Source organism: Mastacembelus armatus, chromosome 15, assembly GCF_900324485.2.
Source record: "Mastacembelus armatus chromosome 15, fMasArm1.2, whole genome shotgun sequence".
Lineage (NCBI taxonomy): Eukaryota > Metazoa > Chordata > Actinopteri > Synbranchiformes > Mastacembelidae > Mastacembelus > Mastacembelus armatus.
The window spans coordinates 5,670,982-5,698,461 of NC_046647.1; the positions used below are offsets into that span (position 1 = coordinate 5,670,982).

The window sequence follows — 27,480 nt, forward strand, 5'->3', positions numbered from 1 at the left end:
GGACACTTTCATGAAGACACGCCCTCTAAATCCAACTCGTCTCCAACTTTTGCCTGAGAGCTGAAATGAAAAACTGGGGAAGAGATTCACTGGATTCCCCTGTAAGTAGGATGTTCTCCATAGGAATGATAACAAATATATAGCTACGAAGTGGACATGGGCTAAAGTCCCTTGCTTAGGTGTCTTCACGGCAATAATCGCAAGGGTAAGTCGACACTGTGATGAAAATAGCTGATTTTTAATTACCAGAGGACATGAAATGGAGTTGTGGATATTAACAGTATTGAGAAGCCATGCTTTTTATGATTAAATTGTTTATGTTTTTATATATTTACTGCTCGAACAAGTTCACGTTTTGTTTCTTGGCCGCAGTTTCATAGGTTGTACGTTACCATTGACGTAAAAATGAGTACTTACTTAGTCCTTGTTGTCATTTCTCATCAATTCACTTTGAAAGCAAACAGTAAACAGAAATTCATAACTAATGCGCCTATAAATTCAGTTTAAGATATAACAAACAGTGCTAACAGCTTTTGTAACTAAAGGCCCCTTGGGTGACTCTTTTTAGAAAAGTAACAAACACTTTTTTTAATACATATTAACTCTATTTCCTCTGTACTTTGATTCCATTTAATTGTTTTCAACATTTTCCAGTGAGTAGTGGATTATCACAGTGCAAAGTAAGACAATGTAAATCAGCTAGTAATATGACTGTTACTTCTATTAATTAATGGCTGGATCAAAACACTGGGACACACTCAAGCAGTGCATTCTCTGCACAGTGACACTGACCTTGCTGTACAGGAAGTCAGAGAGGAAGAGTCACTGGGAGAGAGAGACACATGGAAACATGCAGAGTCAGGGTTCAGGGGTTAAATGTCCTTTAATGTTGTCTACAAACCACATCCTTTTATCATCACCCTGGAATGAAGCTTGGAGGAGCAGGGATAAATGACTGTGCAGGAGATTACTGTCTGCTATCATCTACTGTCCTCTTTTTTTAAAAAAAAAAGAAAATGCTCTTCGTGGGGCCGTAATGAATTCTGCAAAACCTGTACTTAAAAGGAAATTTGAGTGAATTAACTTCCCCAAACTTAAGGATAATGATGCAGCTAATCACATGAAATAAAAATGATATTAATAACAGTAACACTATAGGTCATATAATTAAATTGATATATATTTAATTTTGATGAGATTAAATAGGATTATTTCAATGAACAGATTAAAAAAAAACAATAATAACAATAAAACAACATTATGGATGTCAAAGTAAAACCCTACTCATACTTTAAAAGATACAGTTTAACAACGTAATCTAATGTCATACTTAATATACAAAATGTTATAAACTCTACTGTGTAAAAATGCTTCCTTAGCTATGATTTTTATTATCACAAATACTGCTTTTTTCTGATGTGAAGTATCTGTAAAGCTTATCCCCATGCAGTATCTCATATTAAACCCCTAACTCCTCAGTTACTTATTTTGCAAACAAGCAACAGAAATAACCCTGTAAAAAAGAGTTTATGGCCTTCCTCCACACATGTTTGCAGTCTCTGTGAGGAGGCTAGGCTTTTAATGAGAGGTTATTACTTGGAAGAGAAACCCAGGCACTTTCTATCCTCCTCCTCTTGCCGCTCTTGTCAATTGAGATACTGATCTGTCGCTCTCATCTCTTTTCTTCCTCTCTCCCCTGCTTGCTCCATATTTACTGCCTATTTCCAACGATAGTTCTGGAAAACATGATGCAAGTCTATCGTAGTGAGGGTGTTTTGGAGCGACACTGATGTTTTTCTGTTTGGCCAAGCTAAGAGATACGCCCACTGCCCACATTGGTCCAACTGGGCTTGACCCTGGAATATTCCAGGTGCTGGCAGTAGCAAAATGTCTGCACAACAAACCCTCTGTCTGCTTTTTGGTCTGTGTCTATAGATGTGTATGTGTGTATTCAAGGTAGAAAGATGCATTTGCAACTATATAAAACTATCAAAAGTTAAATATGTGTCAGTCACTGTTTTACATGTAATGATGAGTATAATGAATATAATTGATTTCATGTTATTTAAAGAACAAAAGCAATTGTTGGTACAAACTGCTCTGTATAAACTTATTCTAATACACCAATCCTTCAATAAGACCGTACTACACAGGTATGAATACAATCACTTAACACCTGGAATTCTTTCATGTTTTTATGTGAACATATTCAAAGATGTTTGATAACAGTTGAAAAATATTGATTATTCTTACTGTCTTTGAGACAGTGTCATCAATCATTCACATTGCTGAAATGCCCTTGACCTGGACACTGATTCCCACCCAGCTCCAGGAATGGTTATCTTTAACTGACCCTAAACTCTCATCGCCCTCAGGAAGGGGAAATGAAAAGTGAATTTTCCCACAGGAAGGCTATAGGAGATTGCTTTATTATTATGTACATATGTTTACTTTCACCTTCACTCTATCTCACTACTGTGTATGTGTTACAGAGCATCAGCAGCTGGTATGGCGGATGGGGAGGAAGCCATGAGCCAGGAGGACTGGAAGGAGAAGTGTATGGTCCTGGAGGCTCTGCTCATGAAGTTTAGGGTGCAGATAATCAAGATTCGAGAACTCACTGCTGATAAGGTGGGCAAACTTTATTCTGGTAATCAGTGAATTTTATTGAGAACTTGTGGTCGAAGCTATTGTGACTGGGCAGACAGAGGAATCAGTGGCACCAACAGAACCTAAAAGATTGGCCACATCATTTAGGATGAGATTTGGGCATTGTGCCAAAGATGATATCAAAATCAAACAAAAAAGTCAACATGTAGCCCTCATAAGTACAGGAACATATTCACATTCAAACAGAGAGTTGCGGTGTGTCTGGTGGGCACAGAGAAGCCTGTTCCTCCCAGCTGACTGACACTGGGCCAGCCCAAACTGTTCAGTGGCCTAGATCTGAAGCTGCTCTCCAGGGATGCTGATTAGAGCTCTAATGTAAACAGCAGTCTGACCACAGGGCTCCATCACGCACTGCATGATGGGATTGACCCAGCTCCAGTCAATTACAGAGTCAAAGTAGGCTCAGCTGGACAGCAAAACAAACTCCTGGAGAGACTTGGATGAAAGACTGGCTTTGGTGGGTTTTTGCAACCCACGTAGCACATGTGAAAGTCTCTGTTGCATATTTTTGGACATATCCATCCTATTTGACAGGTTGACTTGGACTATGTTTAAGGCTTTTTTCCACTCAGCATCGTAAAACACACCATTAAACTCAGAATAGCACACAATTTGTTTTCGAGAAGCCTATGCACAACTATAATCTTATATAATCCACCTCAGCTTCACCAGCTTCTATTTCAGTGGTGTTTTCTCATGCTTAGTTTAGTAGTTTAAAGTTTAGATGCCTTGTCCTGAGTTTAAATTTTAATAGGTAGTGTTGTATTAGTTTGAAAAGGGCTGGTTAAACCTCCACCTCCTTGCCTTTAGCCTGTATTAAACTGTTTCACTCGTTACATGATAACACAGTATGTGGTTTATGTGTTTGTTTTAAGGATGGCAGTAATCCTTTCATCTTTACCACATATGGTTGATCGCTGATTTAGTTCCCAAGAATCCAGAGTTCGACCAAAGTTCAACAGTTGTTTTTTTGTTTACTTGTTTTTTTGGAGGACCAATTGCAATAAAGATATTTGTTAGGCACTACAGATACTGTTCAATAGTTCATGATTATGATTTCCATCAATAAAAAATAGACACATTTAGCCAATTAAATATTTTTGTTGTATAGTTGATAAACACCATAAGTGGAATCTGCAAAGTGTCACATCAGATTAAGTTCATTTTAAGGCTAGTGTAAGCCTGATCCGTTCTGCAATTATCAGCCTAACCACTTGCATCATATCCATCATATCAGAGGTAAGTTAAACTGATTGACCAGATTTTTAGTAACAGGCCATAATCAGCCATACATTACCAATCAACACAGACACAGCATTCAGTATTCAGAATGAACATGTGGTTTTACTGAAGTATCTGCTGTAAAATGACCTGCCACCTTTACTGCTGACTGACTTCCTGATGCTACAGTATGAGCTAATCATGTTGACATCCAGACTCCTGCTGATGCTTTTCTTGTCTGTGCTGTGACTCCCACCACCTCAGATAGAGGTTGTTGTTTTTAAAGCCACGTGGGGGTGCGAGGACGTCACTCTAAAATCCCCTCCATAACTCACTGTGGAGGTGGGGTCTTAAAAAGGATGAAGAGAGGGTTAGGAGATGTTACTCTGACTGGTGATTCATGTCATTGTGGAGACCTCTGGTGCTGAGAAAACAGTAGGCTGGCATCCATTCAGTAATGAAGGCAGATTCTGGACTAGTGGCATCTTTATAGGGAAATGATATTAAATAAAATCTGATTAACATATCAACATTGTTTCTGTGACAGCACTGTTTTCATTTAAAAATATTTCTATTTCCAATATATAAATGTTGATAATAGAAAATTGCTTGGAATTTGTGAATTAGTTTGTTTAATTGAGTTGAGTTGTTTAATAATGGACCAACATGACTCGAGGTAGACTTGGCAAACTGCAGAAATCCTAGAAAGTCCATGTGAGTGGATGGAGAAGGAATGAGGACCAAGAAAGAGAGAAAAGCAAGCCTTGTGTAAAGATTAAGCTGCCCTAGGGAGGAAATACCCAGTTTAGTCAATAGTGTGTGTGTGTGTGTGTGTCTTTTGCAGGAAATGAGCTTGCAGTCTGAAGTAGTCACTCACTCAGTTATCCTGCGCATGCACACATATGTGTTCAGGTCCAATCGAGATCATTTATAAACTGTTTCAACTTGCAGACTTTTCAGAAAGAGAAAAGTGACGGTATGTATGTGGGTGGTTCAGTTATTTGGGAGGGACGTTAGTTTTGGCGAGCACGGCCTCCAGCTGTAACAGTAGGCTACACATCTCTTAATGGAGACAAAGAGGCCATGTGTGTTATATTTTCTGATTCGTTCAGCCTCCCCCCTTCCGGCCTAATACACTCACTGACATTTGTCTGCCTGCGTGTCTCTAAGAAAAACTATGAACCTTATCCCTGTAAAGAATGTACCAGCATTTTGAATTTGGTGAAAGAGTGAGAGAGAGAGAATGAATTCATTGTTGGTTTGGGTCTTTTCAGACAATCTGGTCACGATTAGAAACATATAGGATATCACCAGACCTACCCAGGAGGACGAAAGCTAAGCTGCACCCATAAGAACACACACATACAATGCACACACACACATACTGTATACACCAAAACCACGGGGCGAAGTGGCATGTTGTTGTCTTTCATTTTGATTGATTCAACTTTTTAAAAAAAGGCAACACAATGTTATAGGTAGCAGCTACTGACCATTTGGACCAATCACCAGGTTCCAACATAGAATGGGAATCCAACCATGCCATAACTCATATTAACAGAGGGGGACCAAAATGTGACAATGATTAAGCAAGACATGTTTTTTCCACTTGTGTATCACACACACCTATCCAGACCAATCTTTTCTGCAACACACAAACAATTTATTTTGCAATTGTCATCTGCAGCAACCTCGTTACCACTGCACATGTGTACAGCTAATTTAAGTCACTCACACTGTTTTTTTTTCTGTCTCAAGAACACAGACGTCTGACAACATAGACGATCGCTTGTCTTCAGGCCTTTCAGTGTCCGTTTGCAAGTCTGTTTGTGTACAACCATGTTTGTGGGCTGCCCTGTGTGACTTGTTTTTGGGATGTGTTTATCCCTCTGTCCCCAGTGACCAAATATTTTTGATAACTGAAATAAGCATATTATTAAGTCCTAACTGTAATGAAATGACGTAAATTTGATATCAAACTTGTAGGCGAGTGCTGTGGCTCATGGCGACTACAGAAAGAGGCTTTGTACTGGCTACATGGCTGCGGATGAAGTGATGGGGGAGGGATGGATGGAGTTCAGAGGAAGGTTGGCCACAGAGCTCCAGTTGTGGAATTCCAGGAATGGAAGTTAAACTGCAGTTTGGGACTGAAAAGAGAATTGACCACAGAGGTGATGGAGCGTCATTCAGAGGTTACCCGGGCTGGAAGAGAGGGGCGAGGTCAGCTGTGTGTGTGTGTGTGTGTGTGTGTGTGTGTGTGTGTGTGTGTGTGTGTGTGTGTGTGTGTGTGTGAACACATCTTTCTATGGTTGTGTGGACATGTTTTACTCTGATATCATGCTTGTGTGGACCTTTTGGCCTTGTGAGGACTTTTTTACAGTGGCCAACAAGGGCAAACGCACCGCAACAGCCAAAACACATGCAAGAGAGAAACGCCACAACGGAAGTACACCAGGCCTCTAGGGGAACCCCAAACTGAGAGATGCTATGAATAACACGTATCTCTTTGGCATGTATTTTGGCTGTTGCGGGGCGTTTGCCCTTGTCGGCCAAGTTGCTTTTTGGCCAGTCCTCACAACTCCAAATGTTTTTTTGAAGATTAAGACTTTAGGGTTTCAGGGTTAGCGTTAGCATTAGGTCCAGGTTAGGGTTAGGTATTCAGTTGTAGTAGTTAGGGTTAGGTCATGAGCTCTGGGTCATGACCGAAAGAATGAGATCGCGGATACAAGCGGCTGAAATGAGCTTCCTCCGCAGGGTGGCCGGGCGCTCCCTTAGAGATAGGGTGAGGAGCTCAGTCACCCGGGAGGAGCTCAGAGTAGAGCCGCTGCTCCTCCACATCGAGAGGAGCCAGTTGAGGTGGCTCGGGCATCTGTTTCGGATGCCTCCTGGGCGCCTTCCTGGGGAGGTGTTCCGGGCATGTCCCACCGGGAGGAGGCCCCGGGGAACACCCAGGACACGCTGGAGGGACTATGTCTCCCGGCTGGCCTGGGAACGCCTCGGTGTCCCCCCGGAAGAGCTGGAGGAAGTGTTCAGGGAGAAGGAAGTCTGGGTATCCCTGATTCGGCTACTGCCCCCGCGACCCGGCCCCGGATAAGCGGTAGAAGATGGATGGATGGATGGATGGTTAGGGTCTCAGGAATTAATTATGTCTATGAGTGTTCTCACAACTATAGTGAAACGTGACTGTGTATGTGTCAAGCAGCAGGATCCATATTGTCCGTGAGTACAGAGAGCAGTGAAATAGGCGATAACTTTAGCATATCACAACTTAAAACTCTCACTGGTCATCCCAACTTACCTGTATAGGACATCACACACACACACACACACACACATTTGATTCCTCTCATGTATATAACATCCAAAATAAGAAATACACACAAAGACAGATGGTTTGGTACCAAGTTGTTAAGTGTGCTGTGTGTATGAGAATGAGTCTGTGTCATCTCCTTCTGTAGTCTACGGTACACATGCCCTTTAATTAACATGCTGTTTTCTGCCAGATGCTATATCTGTTATTGAGAGAGGCACATGTGTGTTGCTGTTTCTGGTACAAAAGAGTATATAGAGACTAGGGAGCATGTATGTGTGTGTGTGTGTGATTTTTTTTTTTTTTTAAACCATTTTCATGTGTGCTTTTGATCACGTCCAGTTGCCAAAATGCTTTTTTTTAAACTCAAAGTCTTAAGTGATCTTTGTGTGTTTCTTTGGTCTGATCAAAATAAGTACAGAAATAGATCAAGAGATTTCATGTTTAGAGGCCATCTATATATGTTGTTATATTTTGTACCCCCACAGGAGACATACAGTTTTCAGGCCAAATGTGGACATTTCTCATCTCAGTTTGTTCACCAGATTCTCCAGAATTAAACTGAAATGACAAGTGGCTGCATAAAAGCCTTGCTTCCACTTTGGTCCAGAAAACATTGTGCAGTGGAAAAAGTGAATGTCTGGCAGGGTGCGGCTGCTTTTGGGCTGAGCTGGGTCCACTTCTTCTTGTCATTGGGAATTAACAGCCACAGGGGAAAACTGGAGCTCAGGCATGCCAGTCTCCCAACGGCTGCATCCTTTCTGCAGCTAAATACAGTCCTCAGCCTTTCTGAGAACTCGAGTGCTAATTTGTTCTTTGTTCTTAACTACTCTAGCAAAATCATAACACACATGACATGAATGTGTTGGCTGTTATGTAATTTTCCACTTCTGAAGTGCTGAAGTAAGTCAGAGTACTAGGAAAACTAAAGTAATTGCCTTTAGGAATCTGGGTGGGGATAGACTGCAAAACACTGAATGGAACCAAAATTCTTTATGTAATAAAATATAATATCTGCAGGAAAAGTGTTGAACTTATCTTCCTCAAAAACTGCCTATTGGTATTAAAAATGATTACACTTAATTTCATCATTGATTATTTTTCTATTTTTCTTCTCCTGTGCCTTTTCCTCCTATTGTATGACAAGTGCTGTGAAAATAACTGGTGTACTACAGTATATTTTCTTGTCTGAATGAACCTATAAATCTGTCACTAAAGATAGAAAAGTTTGGTTTACTTTACAATAAATTACTTCCTTCATTATCTTCGGCCCTATTCTAAGATGAAGCCGGTTCTTTGGTGTGTCAGACGCATTTCCTCAAGGGGATTGTTAACCATTTTCTCTAATCTAGTCCAATTTGAATGTGTATTTGTGCACAACCATGGTGGTTGTGAAACTGCTACAAAGAGACTTCCCATCAGCATTCCTACATACATATTTTCCCCCATGAAGCCAAGGGTTTGTAAGACTTTCCTCAGAAGGCATTGGTTTTTCTGCTGCTTCCGCCACTTTGAGCTGAGGAATTTCAAAGGAATGTTACTCATAAATTCATCTCTCTCTTCAATTCTCAGTTTTTTTTTGTTCTTTTTTCTCTTTATGTAGTGCATGTCTAGTGTATATGTGTCAGTATCTTTCTGTCTAACCTTGCATGCGTGTTGTGTGTGTGTGTGTGTGTGTGTGTGTGTGTGTGTGTGTGTGTGTGTGTGTGTGTGTGTGTGTGCACCTGCCTACTGCAGCCTCTGCATGACCTTTTGGTGTTGCTGCAACTTTAGCACACTCCTAACAGGTTCCACATGCTCCGCTCTGACATAAAGAGCTGGTTGTGCTTTAATGATGTGACACCTCATTATCATTATATAACTGCTTCAAGAGGCTATACGCAGCACATCTGCAAAAATGAAACTGCCTTAATAACTGTGACATGTAAGAACGTACTGAAACAAATAAATCCATTGGCAAGAAGAACTGGTAGCCTCTTCCTGGTTATTGACTTAAAGTTGTTGTAGTTTACAGTGGGTACAGAAAGTATTCAGACCCCTTTAAATTTTTCACTCTTTGTGTCATTGCAGCCATTTGCCAAAATCAATCAATTAATGTACACTCAGCACCCCATCTTGACAGAAAAAACCAGAAATGTAGAAATGTTTGCAAATTTATTAAAAAAGAAAAACTGAGTTGTTCCGAAGCCACTCCTTTGTTATTTTAGCTGTGTGCTTAGGGTCATTGTCCTGTTGAAAGGTGAACCTTCGGCCCAGTCTGAGGTCCTGAGCACTCTGGAAGAGGTTTTCTTCCAGGATATCTCTGTACTTGGCCACATTCATCTTTCCTTCAATTGCAACCAGTCGTCCTGTCCCTGCAGCTGAAAAACACCCCCACAACATGATGCTCCCACCACCATGTTTCACTGTAGGGATTGTATTGGACAGGTGATGAGCAGTGCCTGGTTTTCTCCACACATACCGCTTAGAATTAACGCCAAAAAGTTCAATCTTGGTCTCATCAGACCAGAGAATCTTATTTCTCATGGTCTGGGAGTCCTTCATGTATTTTTTGGCAAACTCTATGCGGGCTTTCATGTCTTGCACTGAGGAGAGGCTTCCGTCGGGCCACTCTGCCATAAAGCCCTGACTGGTGGAGGGCTGCAGTGATAGTTGACTTTGTGGAACTTTCTCCCATCTCCCTACTGCATCTCTGGGGCTCAGCCACAGTGATCTTTGGGTTCTTCTTTACCTCTCTCACCAAGGCTGTTCTCCCACGATTGCTCAGTTTGCTGGACAGCCAGGTCTAGGAAGAGTTCTGGTCGTCCCAAACTTTTTCCATTTGAGGATTATGGAGGCCACTGTGCTCTTAGGAACCTTGAGTGCTGCAGAAATTCTTTTGTAACCTTGGCCAGATCTGTGCCTTGCCACAATTCTGTCTCTGAGCTCCTTGGGCAGTTCCTTGGACCTCATGATTCTCATTTGCTCTGACATGCACTGTGAGCTGTAAGGTCTTATATAGACAGGTGTGTGCCTTTCCTAATCAAGTCCAATCAGTTTAATTAAACACAGCTGGACTCCAATGAAGGAGCAGAACCATCTCAAGGAGGATCAGAAGAAATGGACAGCATGTGAGTTAAATATGAGTGTCACTGCAAAGGGTCTGAATACTTATGACCATGTGATATTTCAGTTTTTCTTTTTTAATTAATTTGCAAAAATTTCTACATTTCTGTTTTTTTCTGTCAAGATGGGGTGCTGAGTGTACATTAATGAGAAATAAAATGAACTTTTTTGATTTTGGCAAATGGCTGCAATGACACAAAGAGTGAAAAATTCTGAATACTTTCCGTACCCACTGTATATTTTATTACTCTGATCCACTGCACAAATAAAGTGTGTTGTGAAGTTAAAGTAAAAAAATATCTGGTAGACTGTGCTATAAATTCAGGCAATTAGATTAGATTTTTACTTTTTTATCTTTACTTTTTATGAAGAGGATTTTGTATGAATTTCATATCAGTCGAAAACTAACAAAAGGCTGAAAATGTAAACGTACATCTGTGAACTCTTACTAACCTACATGTAAACATTCTTTTTAAATGAAGAATGTCAGAGCGCAGCTGAAAAGCATCTGCATGTTTAGCAACGCTATCTTGACTCATTACGTCTCCAGCATGCAGCTCTTTCTTTGTCTTTATTTGGTCCTGTTGTATTTGGCTTGGGGCAGAAGTGGAGTTGATATTTCACCTCCACATGTGCCTAAACACTGTGGTCAGAAGATCTGGATGGAGTAAAAAGGCTCCTTTGGGGCAGACAGGTCAGGTGTATAGACTGTCTCAGTGAGCTGTGCAGCATGTAAAATAGTGTGAATAAAACATGTTCCCAAGAAAAGAGTCAAACTAAAATAAAACTTAAAATGTGGTCTTCCTTTCCTAGATACAACAACTGGAGGCACAGGTGATCGATGCAGAAAAACGGGCCTTTACCGCTCACCAGCAGGTAAAGTCCCAAACAAAAGTGGGTTTTCCTGTGCTCTCAGTCTGCATCTGTGCCTAGTGATGTGCATGTGATGATTTCAGGTGCAGTGGATGGAGGAGAAGCTGACAGCTCCAGACGGTCAGTCCAGAGACTCAGAGGTGCGTTTGTTTCGGCGGTGCCAGGAACTGCAGGCCCAGGTGCAGGAGAAGGATGATGTCATTGCTCAGCTGGAGCAACAGGTGGAGGAGCAGGTAAAACACACACACACACACACACTTGAAGGTGTAAAAGAATGTGGAGAAATATGTGACATGCAGTTTCACAGAACAGCAAACATCACAAACTCTCCCTTTTGTTTCAGTTACAGAAATTCTTATTTGGCAGCCGCACACTTGACTGAAAGGCTGCTGTCAAGCATGTGATAATAATAATTCATGAATGTAGATAATAATTTAGATGATCAAACTGCAGTATGCTCCCAGCAGAATAACAGAAAATATTTGTTGTTTAAACCAAAGAGGACAGCGGAAGTGAGCTGGAAAAGTACCAAACTCTCAGTCCTCTATGGACACAAGAACTTTATTATAATCCTTCGTTAAGAACATCAAAGATGCAAGAGAAGAAAACTACTTTTCTGAGCTCTGCTATAATCCAAGGGTTTAGTTTGATACTACTGACCTTTTTATGAACCCATTTTTCTCATAGTGTTTTTAACCCCGATCTTATGGTTTTTAAGACTTTCCCACCCTAATGCCGTGATATTTCATGTCCTTAATAAAATCACATCTATGCTGAATCATCTCTCAATATTCTGAGGCTGCCTGTGTTCATCAGACAGGAAATATGGCTGCTATTTTGCTTTCTTAACCTAACTTTGTTTTATTTCCACAGAAACAGATCCGGCTTCATGATGCCAAAACAGTGGAGGAGAAAGCTGCTAAGATCAAGGAGTGGGTCATGCTGAAGCTCTCAGAGGTAAATCAGTTGTATAGATGGAAGAGAAGCTAAAGGTAAACTAAGTTAGGGTCATCAATATGTCATTATTCTCTGGACCAAGTTGTTGTCTTATCTTAAAATATGTTTACTCTCCAGTTTGAAGTGGAGAGTGCTGCATTAAGAGAAACCAAAAAGCAGCAGGAGGCTCAGATTCTGGACCTACAGAGACAAGTTCAGGGTAAGAGTGTTTAAAGCCTCCATTTATGGTTCATCCATGTTTGTTCATATGTTACAAGTTGTAGTTATTAGTTGAACACACAAAATTACTGTTGAAACATATTTGTGTTTGTGCAGCGTTTGAGCAGAAGTGTGGTGGCGGGCGAGGAGTCCTCAGCCGACCAGGTGAGGCCCAGCGTCTCAGCAGCCTGACGTTTGGCTGTTTCCAGGTGAGGGGGAAGAACCCCCAGGTCCTCACAGGTCCAGCACCCTCCCAGAGGGCCCTCAGCAGCCAGGGAGAGCCTGAGGGCAGGGACAAAACTGGTGAGACTTTACAGACTCACAGCAATAGAGTCAGGTTTTTTTTTTTTTTTTTTTTTTGGCTAAGTGGGACACTAGGAAAACACTGGACACTGGAAGGTATGGTTTCATAGTGGAAAATGGAAAGTGACTCAGAAAAATGTTTCAGCCATTAGGTCACATCTGTGGCATCTTAGGGAGAGATTTTCACTGCTATATATTTTGCCACCTACTGCGTGTTGCCCAAATAACTGTTGAAATCAAAAGTTGTTGATTTCGTATAACTGACCTTGATTCTGCTTTGGGAATCTTATCTATAGATCTCAGTTGATCTGTGAACTAAATTCAAAATAATATGTATATATATATTTAAAAGTTGGTGAAATTGAATTACACTGAATGGGTTTTTATATTTGTGTTGACAGAGAAGATCAGTAAGCAGACCACCTCCCCAGGGACAGACAGTAAAGTCCAAAGACCGGACCAGACTGCACTCCTGTGTTCTCCTATGGACAATGACAGTGCATCTGAGAGCCTTGGTGACGTGGTGTCTGATTCTCGGGGTCTGCCCTGTATGCCGTACAGTGCTACATCAGAGAAGGAGGGAGGAGGCTGTGAGGGAAGAAAAGGAGGTGAAGTGCCTGGTTTAGAGCTTAGACGCCCCAGCAGTGAAACCTACCTGACCGCTTCGGATGACAGCAGCTCCCTGTTTGACGATGACATGCAGCGAGCAGACCGCCCTGGCTTCGACCTGCTGGGGTCATCAGATGGGACACTGGCGGGGCGTAAGGAGGGGGTGGAGGAGACACAGAGGGCCAAGCTGGAGGACTGCACCTCTGAGGAGCTCAACAAAAGATTCCAGTCACAGAGACTTGATTCCTCGTCCTCTTCCAGTGAACCGAACACCCCCAGCCCCATTCTCACACCAGCTCTCACACCGAAACGACCCAACCCACCCCAGGACCCAAGGGACAACCCTGCATCACCCAAACAGCCCTGCCTGCGGACCCCAGCAGGGCTGGGCTTGATGAATGTGTCTCTGGCCAAGAAACATCTGAGTCAACCATCAGTTGGCACCGAGGCAGAGCATGGACAGACACGTAACGCGCTCAGCATGTTGCGCCCCCTCCAGCTGCAGGAAACTGACCTTGATCAGGGGCATGAGGTTGGCATGGAGACAGGCAGGGACACACCTCCACAAGCCCTTCCCACCTCACAAACCACAGCTGCCATGCCGTCCTGGCACACCTCACCTGACCCAAGGATAGAGATGAGCCCAGAGAGGCTGTACTGTGACAGCTCAGCACCTGGCAGCAAACCTCCAACACCTCCTTTACACAGGCTGCCTTCCTGGGTAAGAATGTCCAGGGTAATCTAATCTGAAACTGGTCTGGGTGTCATAAATGCCTGCTGGCTGAGCAAATCCACAGATGGAAGTAGTGCTGAACAAAGTCTGAGTAATATTTGGTATTTATTAGAGTGCTCAGCACAGTTGTAGGTAATGAGTTAGCTTTCATTACAAAGGAAGGTGCATAACCATTATGTTCAGTCGGACCCTGTTTGGTTGTGTCATAGGTGGGGTGGGGAAGTATTGAGTTTTGGGAGGAATGGGATTTTTTAACATCTAGATTATATAGATTATAACTAGCCTCATTTCTTTATGCTGGGGAGGCCTTGAAGATTTAAACACAAGGTAAATATTTCTCTTGCCAAACTGCTTTACTTGATAAATCAAGATCTAAAATCTATATCTATCTATATTTCCTTTTCATTGCATTTTTGTTACAGTAATGGATGATCCCATTAATTTGAATTTTTTTTAATGGTGGAGTTTTGTTTAAAATTTTCTGATGGTTTATACCAAGTATTTTTTCTACAGGAGAGTCGGATCTATGCTGTGGCTAAATCAGGAATCAGACTCTCTGAGACGTCCTGCACAGACCCTGCTAGCAAAGGTAGGATGGGAAAGAAAAGGGACTTATCAGTCCCACTTACAGATACATCAGCTTCAGATGTGTGGAATAACTGAACCCAATCTGTGTTGCAGACCCCTCCCTGCAGTCCTCATATCCTGCTTTTAAAATGTATACCTCCCTCATCTATAAAAACATGACTACACCAGTCTACACTACTCTGAAGGGGGTAAGTACAGTACATTGTTACTCTGTGCTGTTTATATTTTTTGTACACTTTATGTATGTATGTATGAATGTAATCTAAAAGGTTTGTGATGATTTTCATTAGTCTGTGTGTTTGGACACACTGTTTCATTCAATTCAATGGTAAAGTGTGTCCAAACTTTTGACTGGTAGCGTATATAGTTGCTCTGTCTATGACTATGTGTGTTCTGATAGTGTGTTGACAATGTCCACGATGTTTTCCGTTTTGCAGAAAGCCACTCTGTTGAGCAGCAGTCCGTTCTCAGATCAGTCATCCAGCTCGGAGGAGTCGTCTAGTTCAGAAGAGGAGGACGGCTCCTTGTGCAGCTCCCACACATCCTCCAGCTCCCGCAAGGACAGCAGCCCAGGCAGCCCGCGCTCTCTCAAGAGAGGTACAGGTGGACAACACATATACACTGTACCTGAAGGTTACTTCTAATTGTGTATGGTTATAACAAGCAAAATAAAGATTCTGCACATTGTAGTAATCCTTACTAACCGATCTCACTTCCAGCTGTGTCCATGGCTTCAATGACATCAGAGAGTGACTATGCTATCCCTCCTGATGCCTACTCCACCGACACAGAGTGCTCTGAACCAGAACAGAAACTCCCAAAGACCTGCTCATCAGCCAGCGACAACGGCAAGAGTGTGAGTCAGCCTGTCTGTGCTTGAGACATAAAGCCAGGCCTGGGGATCACTCTACCTCTGACACACAACATAATATTCCAGTTATTAGTGCCTGTGCTTCATATGTAAAGTGCTAATACTGTGGAGATACTCATGAAATATTCGTTTACCTCCTGCTTATGCATACAGTAATATTTCATAAAACTGAACAGTGCTGGATCTTGTAGGAGCCTATGGAGAAGTCAGGCTACCTACTGAAGATGGTGAAGACCTGGAAGAAAACCTGGAAAAGACGCTGGTTTGTCCTCAAAGATGGAGAGCTTCTCTACTATAAGTCACCTGTGGGTTTTACTCATTACCTTTTTCATTTTCTGGTTTAGTTATGGAACTCAAATGTTAATTCTTTGGGGTTTAGTTAGGAAATCCAGTTGTGCTCAATTTAGATGCTTAAAATGAAGCAAAGATTTATTTTTAAAATGCATATAAATCATTGCTTCCAGGCAACCCCATTACTTTAAATCACTATCATATCAAAACTGATATTTATTCTATTAACATGTATTGTTCAGCTCAGTGACCTCTCATGGAAAGACAAACAAGGACTGTGACGTTGCCCGGCATGGCAAAGCCGGGGCCCCACCCTGGAGCCAGGCCTGGGGTTTGGGCCCGTAGGCGAGCGCCTGGTGGCTGGGTCTCCCCCCATGGGGCCCAGCCAGGCAAAGCCCGAAAGAGCGACGTGGGGCCGCCCTTCTGTGGACCCACCACCCGCAGGAGGATCCATAAGGGGCCGGTGCATAGTAGATTGGGCAGTGGTCGAGGACGGGAACCTCGGCGACCCGATCCCTGGATGCTGAAACTGGCTCTAGGGACATGGAATGTCACCTCACTGGGGGGGAAGGAGCCTGAGCTTGTGCGGGAGGTCGAGTGGTACCGACTAGAGATAGTCCAGATCCCGGGGGAGGTTGGGGACATTGAGTCCGAATGGACCATGTTTTCCACCTCCATTGTCGACGCGGCGGCTAGGAGCTGTGGCCGTAAGGTTTCGGGTGCCTGTCGTGGCGGCAATCCCCGAACCCGGTGGTGGACACCGGAGGTAAGGGATGCCGTCAAGCTGAAGAAGGAGTCCTACCGAGCTTGGTTGGCTTGTGGGACTTCCGAAGCAGCTGACAGGTACCGCAGGGCCAAGCGTGCTGCAGCCCAGGCGGTGATGGAGGCAAAAACTCGGGTATGGGAGGAGTTCGGTGAGGCCATGGAGAAGGACTACCTGTCGGCCCCGAAGAAATTCTGGTAAACCGACCGGCGCCTCAGGAGGGGGAAGCAGTGCTCTACCAACGCTGTTTACAGTGGAAGTGGTGAGCTGCTGACCTCGACTGGGGATATTGTCGGACGGTGGAAGGAATACTTCAAGGATCTCCTCAATCCCGTCAACACGTCTTCCATAAGGGAAGCAGGGGCTGGGGATTCGGAGGCTGATCCATCCATCACCCAAGCTGAAGTCACTGAGGTAGTTCGGCAGCTCCTCGGTGGCAAAGCACCGGGGGTGGATGAGATCCGTCCCGAGTACCTCAAGTCTCTGGATGTTGTTGGGCTGTCATGGCTGACAAGCCTGTGCAACATCGCGTGGCGTTCAGGGACAGTACCCCTGGATTGGCAGACCGGGGTGGTGGTTCCTCTTTTTAAGAAGGGGGACCGGAGGGTGTGTTCCAACTACAGAGGGATCACACTCCTCAGCCTCCCGGGGAAGGTCTATGCCAGGGTGCTGGAGAGGAGGATCCGGCCGGTGGTCGAACCTCGGATCCAGGAGGAACAATGCGGTTTCCGTCCTGGGCGTGGAACACTGGACCAGCTCTACACACTCTCGAGGGTGCTCGAGGGTTCATGGGAGTTTGCCCAACCAGTCCACATGTGTTTTGTGGACTTGGAGAAGGCATTCGACCGGGTCCCTCGTGACATCCTGTGGGAGGTGCTCCGGGAGTATGGGGTCCGGGGCCCTTTGCTGGGGGCTATCCGGTCTCCGTACAAATGGAGCAGGAGCTTGTTTCGCATTGCCGGTAGTAAGTCAGACCTGTTCCCAGTACACGTTGGACTCCGGCAGGGCTGCCCTTTGTCACCGGTTCTGTTCATTACTTTCATGGACAGAATTTCTAGGCGCAGCCGGGGCCGGAGGGAGTCCAGTTCGGGGACCACAGGATTTCATCTCTGCTTTTTGCAGATGATGTTGTCCTGTTGGTTCCATCGAGCCAGGATCTCCAGCGTGCGCTGGGGCGGTTTGTGTGAAGCGGCTGGGATGAGAATCAGCACCTCCAAGTCCGAGATCATGGTATTCAACCGGAAAAAGGTGGTTTGCCATCTCCAGGCCAGGAGAGAGATCCTGCCTCAAGTGGAGGAGTCTAAGTATCTCAGGGTCTTGTTCACGAGTGAGGGAAGGACAGAACGTGAGATTGACAGACGGATCGGGGCATCGGCAGCAGTAATGCGGTCGGTGTACCGGTCCGTTGTAGTGAAGAAGGAGCTGAGCCGGAAGGCGAAGCTCTCGATTTACCGGTCAATCTATGTTCCTACTCTCATCTATGGTCATGAGCTCTGGGTCATGACCGAAAGAACGAGACCGCGTATACAAGCGGCTGAAATGAGCTTCCTCCGCAGGGTGGCTGGGCGCTCCCTTAGAGATAGGGTGAGGAGCTCGGTCACCCGGGAGGAGCTCGTAGTAGAGCCACTGCTCCTCCACATCGAGAGGAGTCAGTTGAGGTGGCTCGGGCATCTGTTTCGGATGCCTCCTGGGCGCCTTCCTGGGGAGGTGTTCCGGGCATGTCCCACCGGGAGGAGGCCCCGGGGAAGACCCAGGACACGCTGGAGGGACTATGTCTCTGAACACCTCGGTGTCCCCTCGGAAGAGCTGGAGGAAGTGTCCAGGGAGAAGGAAGTCTGGGTATCCCTGATTCGGCTACTACCCCCGCGACCCGGCCCCGGATAAGCGGTAGAAGATGGATGGATGGATGTTCAGCTCAGGTGATACTGGGGCGTCATGTCTCTAGTGAGTCCGGTAAAACTTTATCATTCTCCCACAGAGCAACGTGATTAGGAAACCTCAGGGTCAGATTGAAGTCAATGCCACCAGCAACATTGTCCGTGGAGAGGGAAAACAAGTTCTTCAGGTATGCAGCTCCATTCTGACCCAAAACCTCACATCTAGCATCACTTTTCATGTCTGGTCTGATTAAATGAATTCTAGTCAGACGTACTTTTACTTACACTGTAGCACAATTAGAGAGAATCACTTTTTTCCAACATTTGTATGATCTGATGAATTCCATCTGCACCTATGTCTTCAATGTGGTACATAGATAGTGACGGGGAAGCGTGTGTACTACCTGAAGGCTGACTCTCCCAACCTGCTGGAGGAGTGGTTCCGGGTGCTGCAGAGTGTGCTGAGAGTGAAAGCTGCCAGTCCTCTCTTCACCCAGCCGGATATTCGCCCTAGTATGAAGGGGCTGCTCATTAAGGTCCAGCTGCTTACCAATATAACCTCAAACTCTCTCACTGAAAAGAATGAGAAACTTTTCACAATTTATAACTTTACCATGAAAACACCAGAGATGAACTTTTATCATGCAAACACACACTTTGTATCCAGTATAATATCATATAGACATGCGCTTTTTGTTGCATTGTTTTTATTCCTCGGTTTGATTTTCAACATCTCATACGTATTTATTGCCAAATGTTTCCAACTATAATGTTAATGAATTTCTGAAATGTGTACTTGGCAGGTGAAGCATGGCTACTCTAAGCGGGTTTGGTGTGCTCTGATTGGCAAAACTCTGTACTACTTCCGCAGCCAGGAAGACAAGGTATCAATCAGCATCACCCATATTGACAGGGTGTGCAGATCAAACTTTAATGGAGTCGTTGGAGGACAAATGTGATATCTGTTTCCACCTGCACTGGTCTTTGGGCAGCTTGTATGATAATCAAGTCTAATTCCCTGAGAATGTGATGTTTTCACTGGTTTTTATATGTTCTGAAATGCAATTGTGTAAGTGCTGCAAGTTGTGTTTATTTATTTGCTCCCAGTTTCCTCTGGGTCAGATTAAGTTGTGGGAGGCCAAGGTGGAGGAGGTGGACAGGTCCCAGGATTCAGATGATGACCTGAAGACATGTGGGCGGGGCTTACCGCTAGCACTTTTCACGATTGCCCTCCACCCACAGGAGCAAGGACCAACATACCTGCTGATTGAGTCCCGCCATGAAAAGGTGATTGAGCAGCGGAATATAGATTTTTATGAATATTTTACAGATGACTAATTTTCTGGAACCTGATTGCAAATCTAACTGTGGTGTCTGTCAAGATGTTGGGTATCAGTATTGTACTTAACTCATGTGCCTCTGGAGTTGCTAATGTCAATGTGTTGCTCTGCAGGATTCCTGGCTGTACCACCTGTCCGTGGCAGCAGGCACCACAGTGGGTAAAGTTGGCACTGAATTTGAACAACTGGTGGGAAAACTCTTCCAAGTGGATGGAGATTCAAGTGAGTACAAATGAAAATGAACACAGCCTGTTTGAAACCCATAGATTACCATGTTTTAAACCTAACTGCATTTAAAATGCCTCATTTCACAACAAGATACTGACTAAGTCATTCTAATTTACTCCAATATTAAAAAGATTCACTACAAATTAAACAGCATGTTCATCCTCAACTGAGTCATCTTACTGAATAAAAAGTGAAGGAAGAATTTGACAATGTCTCCTATAATTTCAGCCTTAAATGTGTGAAGCATATCGTTTGTCATTCATTTCTTTGACATGTGCCTTTTTTTGTCTGTTTCTGTCTTTCAGACTCTCAGATCTGGAGACATCCCATGCTGTGCTTCAGTAAGGAGGCTCTGTTATCTCCTCTCACCACCCTGCCCTCACAGGCCCTGCAGACAGAGGCTGTTAAACTCTTCAAGGTACACACAAAAATACATATAGCACATAAAGTACATAGGTATATCCTGAAACTTCAGTTTGGCCAAATAATCTTATTATGTTACTTTTAACTTGCCTGATTCCTGTAGCTTTAAGTTTCAACAGTGTTCATATATCAGAAGCACTGATGTTCTCCCCTCATGCATCTGTCAGTTAAACTCTACACATCATCTCTCTTTAGACATGTCAGCTTTTCATCAACGTGGCCATCGATGCCCCGGCTATCGACTACCATGTCTCACTGGCCCAGAGTGCCTTGCAGGTGTGTCTGGCCCACCCAGAGCTTCAGAATGAGCTCTTTTGCCAGCTCATTAAACAAACCCACAGGAGGCAGCCACACGGACACCCAGGTCCCCTGCAGGTTTGTACTCACGACCACATGGTGGCAGCACTGACTCATGTCACTCAGTGGAAACAGAGACATTTTAAGTAGGAAGTGCAGGGAGGAAACAGTGTGAAATCAACAGGCTCCACAGAGTAAATAAATATCTCAACTCTTAATTCTGTTCAGTTTAGTTGAAAAGCATTCTAGTATATCACAATTGATTTTGTAGTTGCCTTGTCTCTATCTGGTTGGTTCGCTTTCTGTGTCAAAGTCTGCTCCCCTTGTCATGTCACCTTGTATATTCAGTAACCAGCTACACCTGTAACACCTGCAGTCATGTCTGAAACACAGGGAAGGATTTAAAGCTGGATGTTCAGCGCTCCCTGTTCATTTCCAAAGAGTTGTAAAATTCAGTCTAGAGTGTGCCCTGTCTCTCACCCAGTGTTGGCTGGTACCCCCCCCCCCCCCCCCCCCCCGTAAAATTCCAAAGTATGATAATATGATTGTAGCTCGGCCACAGGACCACAGAATGTGTCATGAGTCAGCCTGTGTGAGACTGTGCACATATGAATGTACTGAATCAAAACTATTTACTAGTGTGTTTGATGGTAAAAGATAAGGACACTACAGGTTTATGACAGATTCTCTGTGTGACAGTTTGTAATGGATTAAGGTAAAGAAACGTTGTATGTCATTCTTCAGGGCTGGCAGTTTCTGGCTTTATGTGTTGGACTGTTTCTGCCACAGCATCCTCTCCTCTGGCTGCTCCAGGTTCACCTTAGGAGACATGCAGACCCCAGGTGGGAAAAATTAAAGGTTGCACAAAATTAACAAGGCAAATAAACCATGGGACAAACATATCCCAAGTCCTAAAGGGTCATTGTTATTAGGACAAGGCTGCTTAAATCTGCCAGAACAGTTTATTTTCTGTTCGATCATCCGTCATGATTAAATGAATAGTCCGTGTTTGCTGTTATTTAACTTTGTGTTGCTTTTAAGAAGATTCATTACAATAAATGACTCATCAGATTCACTTTGATACTTTAAAACACCAACATATTGGGCCACAGTTGTCTGCAAACTTGACATAAGATAACTGTGTAAAACTGACATGGGATTGTAAAGCTCAGCTCAACACTGGGCTCGTAGCACCTGTCACAGCTTCTTGTTGTGCATGTATTTGAATAACATTTGGCTGATTCCATGACTTTCCCTCCAGGGATTAGCTGGAGGGTAAATCACCTTGAACTCATGCTGACTTAGTTTCTGTAAAGTATTTGTCACCAAAGGAGACACAGAAGCATTGGTGCCATTTACATTTGCATTGAACAGAGAGCACACCACAAAATAAACCTGCTGATGTCATGTGCATTATGGGAAAAGCAGAAGCCAGTGTATTTGCAGTTTAGCCAGTGCCAGAGTCTGAAAGTCAGGATGTCTCAGACTCTACAGTTTTCAGTTCAACTGTCACTAATGTTAAATCACTGAAGGTTTTCAGCAAATGCAGCATAAATTAATATTCACCTCCAAATTATTATTAGGAAATAATAATCATTTCATTTCTAAATTTCTGTTGAGTTGACTGTTGAAGAAGTTTGAAATTGCTCTGAGGTGCATTATAGTCATGTATTTGTACAGTTTCATTGTCTGTGTTGTCCTCAGAACTGAGGTGGGTAAATATGCCGTCTACTGCCAGCGCTCCATGGAGCGGACACAGCAGAAGGGGGACAGGCAGGCCAGGCCGTCTCGAATGGAGATGCTTTCTATACTGCTGAGGAATCCCTATCATCACTCTCTGCCTTTCAGCGTTCCTGTCCACTTCCTCAACAACACCTACCAGGTGATGCACATGTTTGCTCCGCTGCTCCCTGCTCCACCCCACTGGGTGTGTCCTGTATTGCTTTTGGTCACTGTCTGTCTTTGTTTGCAGGAAGTGACGAGCTCATAGCTCATAGTTTCATGACTTGTCCAGCTAAATAATCAGGAAAACACTGCTCTATCTATCTCTTTTACAACAAACTTTGAAAATTGTAGTTACTGGATTGTTGACCTTTCCACGGTATAAACTGTCACTTTCACCCTGTGTCTACAGGAAGACAAGGGTGAAAATAGAGGATCAACAACTCCTGTTTCTGGGATTTATCCACAGAGGCAGACACTGATTTCCATTTTTGTCATTTGTTATTGTAATGTTCAGTAACTGTGTACAGTGCTCATGGTAAACATTGCACCTGCCAATTATTAGAATATAACAATGACGCTGTGATCATGTTAGCATGCTAACATTTTAGCATTCATCTTTAGCATCTGGTCTCACAAATCTGCTGCCATGACTTTAGATAACTTTTAGGTAGATGGATGTGAAGTCAAGTCAATTTTATTTATATAGCAGATTTTGTGATGTGTGAAAGGTGTCAGTGTATTCAACAGTATGTTTCAGTGGACGTGTCAGATGTGTCTATCTATCTATCTATATATATATATATATATATATATATATATATATATATTGTCCCTGCTTGAATGTTTTGTGTGATATATTGCAAAAATAATGAACATCTGTAACTTGAGAATTTCATGTGAACACAAGTTTGAATGTTTCAATTCAGAATGTTTTAGTAACTTTTACTATCTGAGCTGTCAGTATGTCAGTGGTCAGAAAGTCTATTAAGAGTTCGTCAGACTAAGAGTAGCTTTTGAAAATAAAACATTTTACTGTACTGTCTGTCTGTCTTCACTTAATTCACTCTCCACAGGTGGTGAGCTTTGATGCTTCAACCACAGTGGATGAGTTCCAGTGTCACCTCAATCAGGACACCGGCATAAGGCAAACAGGACTGTCTGGTTTCACCTTGTACACCGACGACCCTACAGGGCGAGACCTGGAGCACTGCCTGCAAGGCGGCATTAAGGTGCATCTTTTACTCATGTCATGGTTACTTTTTGAAGACAGGAAGTGCTACTTTTTACATAAAACACAAATCTTCTTCTTCATGTCATCTACAGATTTGTGATATTATCTCCAAATGGGAGCAGGCCTCTAAGGAGCATCACACTGGCAAGTCTGAAAACACCAGGACTGTCCGCCTCACATACAAGAACAGGTATAAAGGTCCCAGTCGGCTCTGTGGCTGCAAATCATAACAGATTTATATCAGTGCATGCTAACACCAGGTATTACTCATTATATTTAACAGGACAGTTTCAAGTTTAGTGATATATGTGATATATATATAGTGATTCTTATCCAAACGGTCCTTTCTCCTTATCTTTGTGACTGTTTTATTACTAGTATTGTTTCTCCTCTATTCCCAGGCTGTACTTCTGTCTCCATGCGAGGGGCGAGTCAGAGAGGGAGCGGTTGCTGCTGGTTTATCAGACCAATGAAGCCATTGTAGTGGGACACTTTCCTGTCAATAAGGAACTGGCTCTGGAAATGGCTGCCCTGCTGGCCCAGGTTAGAAAGTTAACTGGTTTATTTTTTTCACTGCTTACGTCCCTTTTACACATCTGCTAAACAAATCATAGTATTTCCTGAACTTTAATATTTGAAACTGAAGGTTGTACAATACAACAACAGTCCACTGGATAATTTCATTCAAACACCACACTGCTATTTCTAATGCACGCGTTAAAAATCACTGGCATATATAAGGTACAGATTTGTGTTTGTGTTCAGGTGGAGTTTGGGGATTTTGAGCGTCCCTTCTCTGCTCCAGGATCAGCCCAGACCAAGTCTAACCAAATCCTGAAACAGGTTCTGGACAGGTTCTACCCAAAACACTACCGCAGGACCACATCTGAAGAGCAGCTCAGGTACCAGAACATGCTGTAGTCATGATGGATATGATTCACTCTACACACACTTCCTACTTTCATGTGTATGCATGTGTTTACTTATCAGTTATAGATATTGTCTCTTTTGTATGTGAGCTCAGTTGTGTTGTTATTATCTATTGTATTCTATTAAAGGAAGTTGCTCTCTGGCATTTAATCCCTTCATTTCCCATCATCCTGAGCGTGTGATAAATGCAACTTCTGTTTTTGTATCATTTATACTAATCTGAAATGCAAGCAAACATGGAAATTAAAGCAGTTTCAGTGCATTTCTAATAAATCATCTATGAGGTGAATAATCCATGTCCTCTAGCTTAGCAGGGCAACTTGCAGCCTGGTAACACAGGGCAGTAGTTTAACAGTGATGTGTGAAACTCTATGTGATGAGCTCAGGTCAGACCACACAAAACAAAACTGACTCTGTTGTCATGATAGATTGTGGTCATCAGATTATTTTTGATGCCTGTACTATCCCTCCACCTGCCTCGTCTCAGGCAACTGCTGCAGTGTGTATCCACCCGCTGGGCCTCGCTCAGAGGTCGAAGTTCATCTGAGTGTGTCAGGATCTACCTGACTGTTGCCAGGAAGTGGCCTTTCTTTGGGGCCAAACTATTTGAAGCAGAGGTAAAGTGCAGTGTGCATTTGCAACTCTAGTTTGTTGTCATTTACATTCAGATCTTGTATCCAAATGTAAATCATTATCGCAGACATAAATAATGCCACGAAGTGTAATTATTTGCGTATGAATTAAAACACTGTTGAAAAACATAAAGGCCAACGTATAAACTAAACTTTCAGTACACAGAAAATAAACACAATGTAATGCAATACAATAACCACAAAACCAAATGAACACTATGCACTTACTTCTTCTTTCTCTTTCTGATTTCAGTGCATTACTCCCTCTCCAGAGCAGGGTGTGTGTGTTTGGCTGGCAGTGCATGAAGATGGTATCAGTGTTCTGGAGCACAACTGTATTGTAAGCATCTGTGATGCCCACACACGATTCATTTGTTGTTTTACCCTCATCCCTGTTTGGGTTAGTTGGAACGGAATTGATATTCATAAGCTGTGCAGCCTGTGAACCATGAAAGGGTCACACATAGTAAAGTCATTTGATGCATGGTGTTTTGATGCTGAGCAACAAGCTCATGGGAAGGCAGTGTTTCATTCAAGAAGGTACAATCTATCCAGTTTTCCAAAAATAAATAGACATTTCTATGTGGTCTCTATAGGGTAAAATCACCTGTTTATAAAATATAGCTCAGTTAAAACAGGATGGCCAGCTTTACGTGAGTGTTTTAATGATAGTCATGTCAGTTCAGCTTAAATTTCAAAATGCAGATCTTGGGAACTTGCTGATACTTTCTGAGATACAACACAAGGTGATAACAGTAACATTGTCATAAAAGTAATATCTGTCCCTCTGTGCATGCAGAAGCCACTGGTGTCCCATCCCTACAAGAGCCTCATGACGTTTGGAGGCTGCAAACAGGACTTCATGCTGGTGGTGGGGCAGAGCATTAGTGCCAGCACCAGCAAAGACAAACCTACAGAGAAACACCTGTTTGCTATGGACACCTCCAAGGTTAGTGAGAGGTTTACACCATGCATTAGGTGATAATGTTAGTCTTGCATCTTGCTGTCTAGGGGAAGTTTTATTGAGTTGTGACACTAAATAGAGTTTACTAGTATATGGGCGTCCTACACAGTCGTTTCATCCACTTCCTGTATTACCCACAGCTTATTGACTCAGAACCCTGAGCATCTAGTTGGCAGACAAACTGAGGAAACTGGCACAAGATAAGATGGCAGAATCTGCTGATACGTCCCCTTTTTGACAAAGCTATCGTAATATACTTGACTATCAATAGTTCTGCCTCAAACTATCAGCATAACTGGCACTGTAAAATAGATGTCAGTTGAAACATATCAGTGAATTTAGTGTCACTCATACTGTACATGGAAACAAACGCTGATCTCCAGTTTTGTTTTCTTTTGTCAACAGATCAGGGAAATTACCCTGCTCATCTCCAGTTACATCAACAGTGCTCATCAGCAGAAGGCCGCTGCACACCACCTCTCTGCCCCAGCTCTGATGGTGGCCCAGCCCGTCAGCCTGAAGAGCAAAGAGCTGCGGAGCAAATCCCCACCAACGCTGGGACGCCCCAGCAAGACCCCCACCCTCCTGTGACCACAGAAAAAATAACACCCCGACCTGTGTGAGAACTGGTCACGTCATTGAGCTGCCTTCACCTTGTTTAGATTTTAAAATGAAGCATTACAGCTGATTCCAATCACAGACAGCTCTTCAGTCTCATCAGTCAGATCCTGTTTGTCTTAGTGGATCAGATTCATTTCTGTTATATGTCACTTCTCTGCTTGATGTTAGTGGCAAATACTGTTTTGTTTTTAGCAGTTTACTGATATCATCATACAGGATTTCTGGGAGTTAATGTCCTTTGTATATTATTTGGGCTTAAACTGGAGCTTTAGACCAAGGTACAGAGGAGTCTGGAATCAAATAAGAAGCTTTGCTTCACAATCTCCGAGGACATTTTGCGTCTCTCTGTCGAACACTTTGCTCTTATGTTGTCGCTCCACAAAGAGAAGTCAAGAGCATTTACTGAGGGACTGAGCTAGTGTTCTGATAAGTCTCACTAACACACATTATCTGCCACATTTCATTTTATAAAGATGTTGTTTGAGGTTGATCTGTAGTCCCACCTTCAAAAGATAATTAATCATACACAATGCAGAAGAGGTAAAGACCCTCTATAGTGAAATAATAAAATAATATTTCTGTATCTTTTTCTCTGCTCCTGTAAGGCAGAGAAACTCTACCAGGAGTTAAAACCCTTACAGTGTTAGACATTGGTGTATAGTGAAGGATGCTGAACTGTATGATGAAAGCAGGAGGCAATAACAGGTGTTGAGAAAGACA

At 43.3% G+C, this 27,480-nt stretch overlaps 1 protein-coding gene across 4 annotated transcripts; it reads left to right on the forward strand.

Moving 5' to 3' along the window:
• Positions 1 to 66: 66 nt before the first annotated feature.
• plekhh2 (pleckstrin homology domain containing, family H (with MyTH4 domain) member 2) lies at positions 67 to 26,840 on the forward strand. Of its 4 annotated transcripts, none has more exons than XM_026309889.1 (30): positions 67 to 205; positions 2,493 to 2,631; positions 11,120 to 11,182; positions 11,263 to 11,412; positions 12,053 to 12,136; positions 12,254 to 12,335; positions 12,452 to 12,637; positions 13,039 to 13,967; positions 14,493 to 14,568; positions 14,661 to 14,755; positions 15,005 to 15,200; positions 15,287 to 15,423; positions 15,630 to 15,743; positions 18,471 to 18,557; positions 18,747 to 18,905; positions 19,173 to 19,253; positions 19,477 to 19,656; positions 19,823 to 19,931; positions 20,243 to 20,355; positions 20,556 to 20,735; positions 21,402 to 21,499; positions 22,362 to 22,539; positions 23,456 to 23,611; positions 23,706 to 23,803; positions 24,015 to 24,156; positions 24,379 to 24,515; positions 25,031 to 25,160; positions 25,429 to 25,515; positions 25,975 to 26,124; positions 26,545 to 26,840. In XM_026309889.1, the coding sequence occupies exons 2-30, from the start codon at positions 2,509 to 2,511 to the stop codon at positions 26,728 to 26,730; spliced, it is 4,506 nt and encodes a 1,501-aa protein (XP_026165674.1). In that variant the 5' UTR covers positions 67 to 205; positions 2,493 to 2,508; the 3' UTR covers positions 26,731 to 26,840. The 4 variants fall into 4 exon arrangements, with proteins under 4 accessions (XP_026165674.1, XP_026165675.1, XP_026165676.1 ...); XM_026309890.1 differs by having other exon boundaries at positions 15,005 to 15,164; positions 26,545 to 26,730; XM_026309891.1 differs by lacking the exons at positions 67 to 205; positions 2,493 to 2,631 and adding an exon at positions 5,904 to 6,111.
• The last annotated feature ends 640 nt before the right edge of the window (positions 26,841 to 27,480 follow it).